The sequence below is a fragment of the Siphateles boraxobius genome, unplaced genomic scaffold, assembly GCF_051911475.1.
Source record: "Siphateles boraxobius isolate OS27281-9 unplaced genomic scaffold, OSU_SipBor_1 31, whole genome shotgun sequence".
Lineage (NCBI taxonomy): Eukaryota > Metazoa > Chordata > Actinopteri > Cypriniformes > Leuciscidae > Siphateles > Siphateles boraxobius.
Window position 1 is genome coordinate 3,258,619 of NW_027508931.1, and position 15,550 is coordinate 3,274,168.

The 15,550-nt window shown below is 40.4% G+C and overlaps 1 protein-coding gene across 3 annotated transcripts in view; it reads right to left on the bottom strand.

Moving 5' to 3' along the window:
- The window catches only part of znf423 (zinc finger protein 423), a 165,907-nt gene extending 150,902 nt beyond the window's left edge, over positions 1-15,005 (bottom strand). For all 3 annotated transcript variants that reach the window (XM_077193349.1, XM_077193348.1, XM_077193347.1), the window contains exon 1: positions 11,182-15,005. In XM_077193349.1, the coding sequence (XP_077049464.1) occupies positions 11,182-11,221 (40 nt within the window). In that variant the 5' untranslated portion in view covers positions 11,222-15,005. The remainder of the gene's footprint in view (positions 1-11,181) is intronic.
- Between the last annotated feature and the right edge of the window lie 545 nt (positions 15,006-15,550).

The window sequence follows — 15,550 nt, forward strand, 5'->3', positions numbered from 1 at the left end:
GAAATTCAGTATAGACCACATGCAAACGTGCCTTAAAGTACTTTCAAAATTTCCTTTTTGACTGGTTACTGTGTTATTTTCAGCAGTTCATCAGACAGCAATTTGTGTCAAAGCTGTATGCCATTGGATGGTGAACTAGCGCTCCGTGGGCCAAATCCTGCACGTCTATTATTTTTATATGACCCTCCTATTGATTAAGATAAAATTTGCTGTGCTGCCTTGTTCACAAAAGTGCATAAATCAGCAGCTTAGGTGTACATACGATCATACCTTATCCAATCAGATGTATTTATGCACAATACGATTTTTTCTTTTTTTTTAAACGGGGAAAAAAGGGAGTCAACATTCTAAATCGTGAACATCATTAAATCTTGCCCTTAAAATATTAAGATATTATATTAATAAACACACCGTATTAAGGGTGTTTAGCCTATTAAACTTAAAGTGATAGCTGACCCAAAGATAAAAATGTACTCAACCTCATGTTGTTCCAAACATGAATGACTAACTTTCTTTTGCTAAACACAATTTTTTTTTAAGTAGAAGAACACAGGAACCAAACCAACATTGGACCTCACTGACTTCCATTGTATGGACAAAAGTTTCAAGGTTATTTAATTTATAGAGCACATTTAAAAACAGCAAGCAAGACTGACCAAAATGCTAAACAACCACATTAAAAAATATACATTAAATATATATATACACACATAAAAAGTAAAAAAAAAAAAAAAAAAATACAGAGACATTTCTACAAATACCACAGAAGAAAGACAGTCATACGATTTTGGAAAGACATGAGGGAAAGTAAATGACAATATACATTTTTGGGTAAAATATCCCTTTAATCTTTGGACTTCCTCAAAACAATTATAATATATAATATATATAATTTTTTTTTTTTTTTTTACAAATTATATATATATATATATATATACATATATACGTCTGAAGCACCTGCTGTACACATTGTCTTTTAGTCTAGGGGCAGTATCAGTGCTTAAAACTTTAAGAATTAAGATGAGAAAGGATGCAGTCTTTTTTTGCAGACATCTAGATGGGGAGAAGCAGAATGAAAGGGTCTTGAGATGTGTTTATGGCATGTTTGCTAAAAAAATTTATTCTTATAAAGAAGCATTTTTAACATGACATGGCATGCGAGAAAGAAAAAGAAAAAATCACCATCACGTAGTCTGATACGTGATTGTTCATACAACCAACAATTCAAAACTGCGCAGATGGACCCCCAGCCCCGAGTACTTCATTGATTTATCTGTAGAGTACTCAAGGAAACAAAACGACCAAAATGCCTGCTTTACACCCTCTGGCAGGTGGAGGGCCCCATGCCGAACGCCCCTGACCTAGGAGGAGGACGGCCTCCCTGGATCACACAGCCATCGGGACCCTCCAGAAACAGATCTTCCCAGTACACCACCAACAACACCATCAACCGAACCGGAGGGAGAAAGAGAACAGGGCTGTTACACACAAAGACGTAAGAGTACAGCCTGACTGCTCGGGAGACAGGAAGAACGAGAGAGAAAAAGAGAGAGAGAGTCTTAATTGCCTTATCCTGTAGTACAGGCTGGGGAGTGCTTTTTGACTTCGGCTTCCAATTTCACGCTACAGCATTATTTAGTTTGATACAGACTTGATTAGGCATTACAATGTGTCCCTCTCTGAAGGAGCTTTGCGGCCGGCCTGCATCACTAGAGGACAGATTAACTCCGCAATCACGCTCCTTCTGAGACCCTTCTACTGTTTGTTTAGCCCGCCGGAGACCGTGCCAGCGCATGTTTGTTTGTGTATGGGGATTTTGTGGGAGGGGTTCTTATTAAATGAACTCTACCCAAACTTACAGCGACCCTTATTATGGGACATGACCACACGATATAGAGGGAAAGTGTGTGCTTTCGGAGGCGGGGATAACTCAGTCCTTGACCTCTCAGGGGTCTTCCTTTCCAGTATATGAGAATTTCTAAAGAACTCAGTCTCAAATCATAGATAAATACACACAAGCGGTGCTGGTGAAAATTACTTTTAAAACTAAAGTTATATTATTACTTTTCACAGTGTCTTTTTTTGTCAGCAAACAAATAGATTAAATCATTTCTAATACAAACCATTACATTAAAACAATTGATTTCATTTATATAAATAGATGTTATAAATTTAGGGCAAACTATGATGAAATAAAGACAAAGTAGAGATTTAATTAATATACTTGTTACTTCTATAAAAGTTATTATGTTACATATACTTCTTTTAATGAAAATCACTTGTACTTTATGAGGGAGACGTTTTCAATTGCATTTGTTTAAAATTCTAAATAAATCTAAAAAGCATTACTTATTACTTTAAAAGAAACTGATCACTGGTCATGCTTTTTCTATTTAATTAATTTACTAACAAATGCAACTGAAAATCTCTTCATTCCCCATTAAGTCATGATGTAACTGTGACAGAGTAATGTAAAAGTGCTTTAATATATTAAAAGTCACTTTAAGGAGTATCACAATGCAGCGTGTTAACTAAAAGTAACGGTAACATGTTGCATTACTGTGTTACTCCCTAAGGTGTCGATTTACTTTAAATTAAGTTTTACAAAATCACTCGTAACCAAGAGTGTAAGAAAATGGCACATGACAACATTATGGGACATGTTGTTCATTGAATTTGTTAGAAAATAAATTCAATTCAATTAAAAACATTCTGAATCTGATGTATATTATAGTGTTAAAGTAACACTTACCCGGTAATTATAATTACGTAACTTATGTTACTGTCAATAACAGGAGGTATACAACAACACTGAATGAGTGTGATAGACTTGGACTTTAGTGTCCTAACTAATTATGGATTGACTACGCCAGGACCAATGTGTAAAGTATTGCGTTTTACACTTTGCCTCAAGGTATTATGGTGCAAATATATGAAATTGGATTTTAATGATCGAGCTAGATCCAGATAGAAAAAAAAAAGAATTGACAGTCTGGTCCCTTGTCCTTGTCCATCACTTCAGAACAGGCCAAACCTTACATTTTTAACATTTGTCCATCCACCCATCTATCTATCCATCCATCAACACCAAGGCCCCACTGTACACAACCCCCACGCCCTGCGATCTCCAATTCTCTTTCTTTCCGCTCCCTCTCTCTGCCTCTCCTGGAGCAAGTCGGGCCCTGTTTGATGGTGACATGAAGCATTTATTAGGCGAGAGAAGCTGAGCAGGAAAGAGAGAATAAAGAAGAATTGGGAGCACGAGTGTGTGGATGGTTAATAATTTCTGTGGACTTCTCTTGGCCCTGGATTTTTATTTTATTTATTTTTTTGTATTGCAGTAGCTGAAAGAGACTCCCTTTCCCATCATGTTCAACCACAACAACATAGATACCCATCGCACCTATCAGAGCGGCCCACATCGTACACACACACACACACACGAGTGCCAGCAGATGGATGATTAAATACACGCTGTGGCTGTAGCATGGAGAACTTTACCTGGGGACTAAGCCGACGAGATATAACATAAGGTTAACTGATTTGGTTTGGATATGGTGAGCGTTTTGACACAGTTTGAGTAAATTCTGCCTCTCTGGCAGTGCTCTAACACAAACACACACGTCAGCTGCACTGAAATGCAGGTCCGCCGCACACGTGCTGCCACAGAGGTGGATGACTTGGTTCTACACACCTCCTTTAATGTGGCCAGAGACATCTCTCCTGACACAACAATAGTGGTCAACCGTTATTGATTATTTGATGGTCGATATCTTAGAGATCAAGGTGGCCGATAGGCGATATAAAGCCGATAATCCAATATATTATTTTATTTATATTTATTTAACTTAACATTTTAAATTATTATAAATAAATAATTTGAAAATTAATTAAAAGTAAATCTGCACAACAAAGACTTATACTTTAGATGGCAACTTCATAATTCTGTAATCCTATAACAAAGACAAGGAAATACTAATTTTGCATACAGCATACAGTAAAAATAACATGAATATGACATAGTGGTCATCTGGATATAGCTTGGCATAGTTAGAAATCAAGGGTTTAAAGTTCAGTGAAGATGAACTCTCCTCCAGTCCGTATTCAATTCGCACGGACCGACCATCACACACAGTGTATACGCGTTCATGCAGTTTACAAATGCACACTTCAGAAGAGCTGGATACAACAAAGTCTGTAAGGTTTGTAAAATGAAATGTTTATTAGATATTCAAAGATTTGCTTAAATTATTCAAATGCATATTTGCTAAATGCTGACGGAAAATGCGAAAGTATTATAATGTTTGCCTTTTTATTACTAACAATATAAACGCAAACGCTATAATACTTTTTTTGATTCCGTTTACTTTGTTTAACAGTTCTATGTAATGACGTCAAAATAAAAGTCCTGCTACGGAAACATCAGCAACACAGACAAATGTATTGGTAGATATTTTAAAAATACCAAATATTGGTCAATATATCATACGACTACACAACACTCCCAGATAAGTACCAGAAAACTCTCACATACTCAAGCAAACCATCTAAAGCACAGATTTTTTAGGGAAAATTACTACTTCGGGAATAACAAGCATGTCAGAGCTGGTGCAGTGGGTGATGCACGTGAATGTGACACGTAAGAGACGTTGTGCAAACAGTGATGCAGGTTCGAGTCCGATTCATCCCATTTCTTATACCACCTTCTCCCGTTACATCGCATTTTTGACAAAAAAGGGCCATTTTTACTTATTGGTAACTGCTGTGCCATAACCCACCAAGTATTATACTACTTGCAATATAACAGAATAGGCCTTATATTTAAAATATAAAAGTGTTAAAAAAAATACAAGTATAAAATACAACCTGCATGACTTTACTTGTATATTATATCATATTGTATATTACTTGTATGAATAATACAATTTAATACGTTTAGTTAGTGAGGTGAGATGAGGTGAACAGAGAGAAGACGAGAGTAATAATCACTCTTTGCCTTCTTCAGTTCCTCTGGGAACTTCTTGAATACAGGAGCAGCCCTCCAAAAAAGCACACATGCAAACTGAACTGCACACAATGGAAAAACCTGACTTTTAACCAACAAATGAACACATCGTAGGAGAACGGCTGTTTTGTAAATGTCATTATTACGCTTTTTTCCAGTGTCCCCTCCCCTTTATTCTCCCTTTGTGAGCGTATGTGTGTGCGAGCGCTCTCGAATGAAGAGCGACTTTAATTGTTTCTTCAGCATAGCCCCGCTGTTTGCACGGGTTATTATCCCCGACTTTGCGGGAGGGGAGGGGGGGCTTGCTGTTTGACGGGGAATTAAATGAAGAAAAATAAGGAAAAACACATCTGACTCCAGGATCAAGGGCTCGTCTTTCTCTGGGGTCAGGCGGGCTAGCAGAACTGAGAGTCTTTTACAATGAGAGGCTAATTCCGTCTAAGCCAAAAAGGCTTCTATGCTAGGCTCCAGACTAGCCTCAGGATAAAGCGAGGAAGCTTCACGCCTTAAAATCAATTTATCAAGGCATTACTAACCCAACACAGAGACCTGTGGTTCGCACACATAATCTGTCCGTGACGAAAAAGCAGACTGACAAGCACCGCTTCACTATTGTTAATCCTGTCTGTATTTTTAAAACTAGTTACTTTAATTGATAAGTGAAGAGTCGCAGTAGTCTTTTATCATTCTGCCAAATCAATTACGCCTCTTTATTCTCCGACATTATTGTCTGGAAGATCTGAAACAAGGTACAGCCAGACGTTTTGACATCGAATGAACTCTGCAAATTACTTAAAAGTTCCGTTTTACAGAGTCAAACTCCATGTGTTTGAAAGGGCAAGGCTACTCAACTCTGTAAGCATATCTTTGTTTTAGCGGTTTTGTTCTTGCTGCTAGAAAACTTTTTTAGGCCTTGTGAAATCGATAGGTTCTGCTCTGGAGAGAGCCACAAGCGTTCAAGAGATTTCTCTGTGCGTGGGCACATGCATGCGTACACACACACACACACAGGAACATTTCACCTCCAGCTATACCAGTCCTTCACTGGTCTCGGACGGTTCCCGGAGCGCTTTGCCATAGGAGGCCAGATGACCTGGTGAGGGGTCAGAGGGGACACTGGGGGGCGCAGCAGGGGTCAAACCAGCACCAGTACTCCTCATTAATGACCTCTGCAGCCCTTCAATCACCACCCTCAAAAAGCTCAGACCAGGGCCCGAAGCCTGTCCAGCAGGGAGACAGGCCAATAAATATATGCATCAGCCAGGTGTAGAGAGTGGGCTTAATTGCCCCCTTTCCTTATGTTTAATGGACAGCCCAGTGAGACGGGCAGGGTCGTAGAGCAGACACCCGGAGAGGAGAAAGAGAAGAGAGGTGAGCGTTAACGCATCTTTTAATATCAGGAAAAGCCAATTACCCAACGACAAACAGTTTCTAACTTTTGACATAGTCGGTAAGATTAACATTTAATGTTTTTGAAAGAAATCTCTTTTGTCCAAGCAGGCTGCATTTAATTAATCAAAAATCACAAAAACTGTTATTCTATTGTATTGTATTATATTTTAAAACGGCTTATTCATGTGATGGCAACGCTGAATTGTCAGCAGCCATTACTTTAGTCCTCAGTGTCACATGATCCTTCAGAAATCATTCACATATGCTGATTCGTTGCTCAAAAAATGACTTATTATTAACGTTGAAAACAGTTAAACATTGTTGGTAATTGTGATACATTTCTTTCAGAATTCTTTGATAGAAATAAAAAGAACAGCATTTATTTGAAACATAAATATACATTTCCATTTAGTACATTTACAAATATTTGTAACATTATAAATGTCTTTACTGTCACATTTAATTAATTGAAAGCATCCTTGTGGAGTAAAAGTATTAATCTTTACTGATTTTAAACTTTTGAATTTAGTAGGTAGTGTAACCCAGAGTGGGTCATAACATCCACAGTTTGACAGGCCTAAATTATAAAACGAGCCTTACTGTATGAAACGTCACTCAAATTCCTATTCTAGGTCACCAAACTTAATTTCCTAAATGTAAAAAAATACTTTCAAGATGTACCGCCACGTGCTTTCTAGACAAAAGTCTCTGACGCTCTCGGTGGACTAAGTGAAAATGGCTGCCATGTTTAATCTACATGGGTACGAGCAGCTTTGAGAGACTCTTTCTCTGCGCGTTGTTCCAGCACGTTTTAATCTGCCCTCTGCAGCAGTCCAATCCGGGTTCCAGAGCGCAGCATCTTAGAACGGCCGCGATCCTCCGGGATGGCCTGACAGGGGAGCCTTGGCTGGCAGGGTTGGTGGGGAAGGAAGAGGGGGGCGTGGGGAATGCCAACCACACAAACAGAATTAATAACAGCGAGCGTCAGAGCGACGCCTTCTCTTTAGAAGTGAAGCGTGGCATGGAGCGGGTCCGCAGCGAGCTCCGGTTCCGGGCCACTGAGCCCAGGCCTTCTGATAAAGCATGTGGCTAAGCCGGTACAATGGCAGAGCCTACGAATGAGCTCTTACATTAAGACAGATTCTTCCCCACAAAACTAGCAGGCAGACTGCTGATAAGGAGTTGTCATTGGCAGACACACTGCCCACCAGGGAGAAACCCACATCCAAACCCATCCGCCTTTTCCTCCCATCACAGACCAGACGAATTACGCCACGATCTCCACACCAATAGGTGTCACTGCTTCAAGATACAGCAAGGTATAACTATTGGACTTAAAAAGAAATGTTAAAAAGCGGAAGAAAAAACGTTTTGCCTCTTAATTTCATGATACCAGTTGCATCAACATCCAAAGACAGCCATTAAAAGAGACCTCAGCTGCTTTCAGACTGTGCGCAATTACATTTTTTTCCAGGTTTTGATGAAATACTTTTAGAGTTGTTTAACTAATTGTTCATGCTGTGAAGTCAATGAAAACAAAAAAAAGCAAGAGCATAAAAATCAATTTTGTGGTTCATCTCCCATTACCTCAAAATCACACCCTCTAACAGTCAACACAGACACTCAAAATAAACACTTCATTTTCTATCCTCACATAAACTGCCTGAAATTGAAAACAAACACCTTCTCAACGTCAGAAATATTTTAAAAACAAAAACAATACAAAATTACTAAAAGAATGCTTAGTTAAACACAGATTTAGGAAAATATTAAACAAAACATATTTCACTCACTACAATAGAAAAGTGAATAAGAAAAATACAAATGCGGGATGCATAAGAAAGCTGGGGGTTCTCGTTCCCTGATCTCTTCATTTGTGGCTTTGCAGCCCTATGGTAACTCACTTCAACATTTTACAACAGCCCACTGACCAATGAAACTTCCGCACCGTTGCCAAAAGCCTAGGTGACAATAAAAAAAAGCCATTTAATGTTAAAACCAGATGGTGCCAGAAAGGAAGGAAAGCAAAAGGATGAGATCTGTACCATTACACAAACACACACCAAAAAAAGATCAACACAGCACATTACAGTTTTATTGTCTCGTTTCTTATTCTCAAACATGTAACACTGTTCTTCCGGAAGATGACAGTTTCAAATATTACCACTGAAATCACACAACAGAAAACCTCGGCAGTGCTCTTTAAAGTCAGAAAAATACGTAACTTCATATCTTTTATAAGAAAGCTACAAAATGACTAGAAAATGTAATTAAAATATTTGCTGTCTAGTTGTCCCTGCAAAAATCTATGTATGAAAATCTGATCCTTCCCACAGTCCCTCATAGCACATCTGAAAATTTACATTCAAAACAGCGAGTAGTTACCCAATTCCCAATGAAAACCCTTAATAAAGGATACATATTCTACAGCAAGAACTGAATGCATTCCGGAAACACATTTTTTAAACATTTCAACCCATCCACACATATACCCCTGATGTCAGTGGGCAGAGAGGGGAATGATGCCATTAGATTTCATTCTCAGCAAGCTTCAGACAAGCATTACTCAAACATTTTCTCCCTTTCGTAGAATAAAAGGTTCAATTTGATTCGACTGACTGTAAACAACAGTGGGAAAATGGAAATAAGTGCCCTCTCTGTCTCCCTTCCTGTCGTGTGCATTCATCCCCCTCTTAATGTCCTGCAAATGAAGGGGATTTATTAATGTGTAATTAAGTAATAATCATCGCTACATAATGCATGAAACACTCAAGGGGACGGTGGAGATATGAAACAGGAATGCCACAGCTGAACACTCAGTGCATAGACACACATTAAAAAGGGATTAATTGAGAGAAATAATATTTTGATAAGCGCAGCTCCCTCTCCCCCTCTGACGAACGCTCGCTGTATTTTCCTCTCTAAATAATCTCTCTCTCGCTCTTGCGTGCGCAAGTAACACGGGCAATCACAGTTTCTAATGTAATGTGATGTGATGTTGAGAGCACGACTTCTTTACTGGAAAATAATCCCCGGTCTAACGTGTCTAACAATGGGCAACGGTTTCTTGAAGAACCCCCTCAATATGTGCCTGCATATGTTACCGACAGCCGTAACACCTGCAGATTTGCACATATCAAAGCAGAAATTAATGACAAACAAGCTTAACCTCTGCATGAGCGAGCCAATACACTAGACACCGGGACATAAAAAACATGAATGATTTTGTGCATACCACACTCAGACATATTGTTGGTGCTCTTCTAATCTCAGTGCATAGCAATCAAAGCTAAAGGTGCTGGGCTGAGATAGGGACAGAGCGAGCCTTGGTTACATATTTAATTGGCCTCTGATTGACGTGCATCGCTGAGTCAATACAATCACTGTTTACCCCCCAAACCTCTGTGCTGCAGCAGGCCAATGCATACTTGATAGAAAACTGCAATAGTGGTTGTTGCAATACAACCAAACATTTGACTTGAAATTGCCTTGGGGAAAAAAAAAATATCAGTTAATGCTTGGGGGGGGGGGGAGATGATGCATATTTAAATAGAATATTTCTCTATCACTGCGCATGTGAAAATTAAAAGCTGGTCAAAATAAAGATTACGTTATTGATCATCACAGCGTCGAAAAGGCTACTCTCTCTCCAAAACAACTCAACAGCATTGTTTAGGATTGATCTGCACCCAGCAGGCTCTGTCAATGTTAAATATCTATGACAATAACTTATTCTTAACACGTTTCATTTTCACTTTAACAGCCATGAATATTATCCACTTATGCTCTGCGTAAACTTATGACCATGTTTTTTCTCTCCTGATGAACCTCTGCAGATTGCGGCCGTTAATTAAAACAAAAAACTGGTTATTATTTGGGGGAGGGGGTACTAATATGGGCCACATGGCCACCCGAAAGCCCATCTGGTTTCTATTGGGGTGAGGGTGCCAAGTGATATCTCGACCGGCAGCACAATATCTGCCACACATTGCTGATGGACAAGGCAAAATAGCAGCAGGCCTTATTGCTCCTAAATTCACCTGCCTGTGAGTGTTGAGTCTTGTAGGAGGGGCGTGAATAAGATGAGACTGTGTTTGACTGATTCTGCCATGTCAAAGTCACAACCAGGAATAAACTGAGACAATAAACAGCAAAGAAGGGGGGAAAACACCAAGCTGAGATCTATAGAGAATCAGATTCCATTCACAATACCACTACAGACTGGTCTAAAATGAGTTGCATAAACATCTAAAATTTTGTAGGATTTCCACGGAGAGGACAAAATTGGAATATATTGAACTAACTGTCTATTTTATTATCAGTAGTAGTAGTAGTAGTATTAATAAAAATATATATTTTCTACATTTAACAAATATTATTTATACATTTATTTAAAAAATAAAAAGCATTAAATTATAATGCCTATGACTATGAATGATTTATTGTTTAATTCTAAAAATAAATATAATTTAATACACATTAAACCAATTCAAAAATACTACTACTACTAATATTATTATGCCTAAAACAAACTCGAGCACTATTTCTACAGCACCTTTCCTAGAGGTACTTGTACTGCCAACCACAAGACCTGCTGGCACCTGGCATCAAAATGTTAAAGTTTCATTTTTCTATGTGGAAAAAAAAAGCATACTTAAAGTATATAAACATAATGTCACTATTAAAAGCAAAAACATTAAATCAGCGACTTTCACAATCCCCGCCAGTTTTACTCATGAAATCTCATTGGCCATGTGAGTTGTTCCCTCTCGTAAAACGCTTACCTTTAACGGAGCGCGGTTTGGCCTGCTTGCGTCTAGACATCTCCGTGTTAAGAGCAATATTTTACTTTCTTTAACGGATGTCTTGTCCTCTCCGAGAAATATTGACAGGTCACGCGCTGATACTTGGGAGATTTCTTCACTTTGCCTGTTGCAATGCGGCAACTTCAGTCTCGCTAGTCCAGAAGCGTTCAAAGGAAGAGAGAGTACGGCAAAGGAAATGGATATTCCAATGATTAAACTTCTCCAACCTGTAGATTTAGCGAATAACTTGCGGCTTTTCCCGTGCTCGAGAAGCGAACGCTCTTTTGTTCCTCCGTAACGGCAGACGCTGACGGTGGAGCGGGCACGCGCGCTCAGAGTTTCAAGAAGCGGAGCGTGCCCAAATTACACCTGATCAGAAGCGAGAGGTGCCAATACTTGCCGATAATATGGTAAACCCACTTCGAGGATGTTTCGGAATTGATTCGCAATGTTTTTCCTCCTTCTAGCAGTTGTCGCAACTGTCTCTTTTCGTTGTGATCCCGCCGAACCGCCCTCCTTCGCTGTTATTTTTCGGAAGGTGCCACTCTCAATGGCATTTTACGCAGCATTTTTACCTGAGGGGATTTTTCTTCTTTTTGTTTATCGTCCTTAAAAACGTAAATATTTCTAGTCGCTAGCCTCTCTCTCCCTTTTTCTTTGTCCTGACTCTGGTCTTCCCTCCGCCTCCCGATCCGACTGCTGGCGGGGCTGCAGCGCAGACACACATAATAAAGCCAGGCTTGGCTGGAAATGTAGCCGTGTCCCAGCAGGAGGATGTGAGAGTAGGGTCCCGGCGGGGGAGCGCTCTGATCCCGCAGGGAGCTCCGCACAGCCTGGGTTGAGCAGACAGAGAGAGCCAACAGCACCAAACCATGGTCAGCCATGGAAACTACAGCTTAACTTGGAGCACGGATCGGGGCCAAAACACGGAGCTTCGAGGAAACTCTGCAGCGTGCAAGAAAAAAGACGGACTGGATTCGCTTTTTACGCTCCGTCCTTGTGCTCGTGCCATCGTCTCGGGTTCACTCCAGCGTTTAACTGTCGATTGGATACGATGACATTTTGACTGTTTGTGGGGCTTGTTTTGAACATTTAACATTCCTACGTCTTCTTTGAAAACGATTATCTGCGTTTAAAATGATAAGATTTAGGATTTAAAGAGATAGTTCGGCTCAACCAAAATGAAAACAGTGTCATCATTTACTCACCCTCACGTTGTTCCAAACCCGTTTGACTTTCTTTCTTCATTGGAACACAAAAGATGTTAGGCTGTATATTAAGGTCTGACAGAATCAGTCACCATTCACTTCCAGTGCACCCTTTTTTCCCATATATTCATATGAAGGTGAATGGTGACTGAAGAAATAAAGTCATACAGGTTTGAAATCAACAAGAAGGTGAGTAAATGATGGCAGATTTGTAATTGTTAGTGTTAACCTTTGAAACATTTTATTTTCTGGAAAAGATCTGCATATGAATATAATGTTTGGTATCAGATGTGTTGTATTTTTCTAATTGTTATAATAGGTTATGTTTAATTCACTTTAAACCCTTCTTATTGGCAGGATTAGGTGTTTTCGACAGTATTTTCAGTCCCCATAGCATTTGTCTGGCCGTCTGCATGTGCAGAAATAGGATAATTTGTGCAAAAAATCAACCTAAGAAATGGTCAAAATCACACGCGGTGCGCCGGAGCTGCTCGGCCGTTGTCATGGATAACATGTTGGGCACCCTGTCTCGGTCAGCGGGATGTCCTGCAGATTGAGTCAGGCACCCCGCGGAGCCACGGAGCGGCCTTTAAAATTGACCCCCCGCGGAGGACCGGGGCCCCTCTTGTCTCGTCTGAGCGCACGCCTGGAGACCGCTTTTAAATGTGCTTCTGGTGTCCCAGAGAGAGAGGCCGCTGACACGAAGGGGCGAAAGCTCACCACAGTGGTCCCTTTTTCTCTGATAAATTCAAAGGAGGAAAATAGCCCACATTACAAGCTCCTTAAGGGTCAAGGACAGCTGAGACATGAATGGTTTGAAAGAGTGGCATTGTGAAATCACACAGCACACGATTACACCCTCTGTCATCTTTTTACGGATTTGCATTTTTCTTGTGCCACAATGAACAGTTCAGAATAAGACTTACAAGACATGTGGATGAAATTAATTAAGACGCTGGAGAAAAAGAGGTGTGAACGGCAAATGCGGTGGTCCTGTTTGGAATAGACATCGTTGCTATTTTAGGAGGATTTTAATGTGTGGCAAATCATTTTTTGAGCTTGGATGATTGCATGCGCTTTGAAATATACTGAAGGAGGAACAAAATCTTACATTGGATATTACAAGGACAGAGGCCTTTGCAACACTTCATTTCACCACTAACTGAATTCAAACGGTCTCGGTATTGGCTACTATTTTCCTTCACGCAGCAGGGATGGTGGTAGATTGATGCCCTTACATTATTCATGTGACGATTATTCAAAATTTAGCAATAACTCAACAGCGTTTTGTCCTTTCTCTCATCCGTCTCCTCTCACCGTACCTAGGTATGCATCTATTCTTATGCGACTATCATCCATTGGACAGTTCAGCCTCAGAAAGCACCCTTAAACACTCCCCCATTGTACTGTCACAAGCCTGGAGAGTTCATGTTATATTTATGTTGCCTACAGCGTATTCTCTCTGTTCTGTTCTGTTCAGCTGAACTCACGCCAACTCCTCCAGGTCCCCCCTCCACAGACAATGTTACATCTCATTGGCTTTGCCCTAGATAGGCTATTTTTGTATGAAATAATTAGACATAACTGATTTAAATACTGCAAAGCCAACACTCTTTTGTCTCGTTAACAAAGTACAGGAGAGGCACACGCTTGCAGTGTCATTTATGTCAATCCAAACAAGGAGACTAAAATACAAATGCGTTCAAAGCTAATGGATCTGAAGTGGGGCCAAAAAAACAACAAATATTTTATTAGCTTTCCTTCGATTCGGGTTTTACTTTCGGGACCGTGCTACGGTGACCTGACCTGATAGAATTTATTATGGAAGCAAAAAATGGCAGGAAAGCACTGCCAGAAGCTTTTAATTGTCTCAACTTGTACATCAGCAAAATATAGGATTGCTAAAATATGCCACCATACAGCACTGATTGTCCATATAAGGACAGTGCGGCGCTTAAAACAGCACGTTTTGTTTGTTACAGTGACCCCGGACCCAGACAGCCATGCTGATGCCGAGTGCACATGGGCACACGAGGGAGAGGTGCAGAGCAGGAACGCAGATTGGGGCTGACCGCTCGGCTGCACTTTAATGTACCCTCTACTTCATCAGTCCTGATTAGCCACCATAAAAATCCAGATTGAACATTACATTTTTACTGCAGATTGTCTTCCAAACACTCTCAGGTGTTGGCATGTTAAATGCCAGGGTGTGCATCTGTCCTCGCATCCCATTAGCTTGCTGCAATGAGACGTCTGACTTGAAAAAGGGGACCCTCTTCAGAAACGAAAGCAATGCAGAACAAATTTCAGGCTTTTAGGCTTACCGCGTCTTGTGCCAAAACCTCAATAACAAGCCCCCCTCCAGCCCCCGTTTCCCTGGCTCTTGCCCCAGACTTACACAAAGAAACACCAGCTTTATGGACTTAGGGCATTAAAGCATAAAAAACAGCGGACGGAGAACAGGTTCGGAACACATGGCGTCAAACGGGAGGACCCGATCTCATCAGATCGCACAGGCTGTATATACTGTTAAACGGTTAAATTTTAGGTGCGCGGGACGTGTTTTCCAAAGGGCACATGAAAGGGCTTAGCGAGCGAAGGAGAGAGAGACAGGCAACGGCGGCGAGGAGGCCCAAGCAAAAATGCTTTTCTGATGAGCTGCAACAATGCACTCACTCCCACGACATCAGCTCTCTGTTGGGAGTCTCCTCCTAATTTCCTCCATCCATAATAAAAAGAGCTACATTAAACAGTGCCATTAGTGCCAGCAATTTGTTTTATTCTCCACAGAAAGAGAAATGTTATCTGTGGCGGACAAACTTAACCCAATTAAAGCTCATTGTGTATGGGGGCCTTGCTGGGTCTTCAGCTGATGCCTAAGAACGAGGGCAGAGGCAGCCAACATTGGGGAGGGAAAGGGGGGAAAAGAGAATGATTGGAACACGTCTGGAGAATTAGGGAAAGTAGGAGAGAGACAAATGTGCTTTCAGGAAAAAAGAAGGGAAGAGAAATTATGTTTTTGTGCATGTTCCCCCCACATCAAATCCCTCCCAAGATGGTTTGATAGAGGAATACTGAACAAAATGTACACTCACAATGAAAATGCACGGATACTCCGGCGCTTAAATATTCATGTGAAT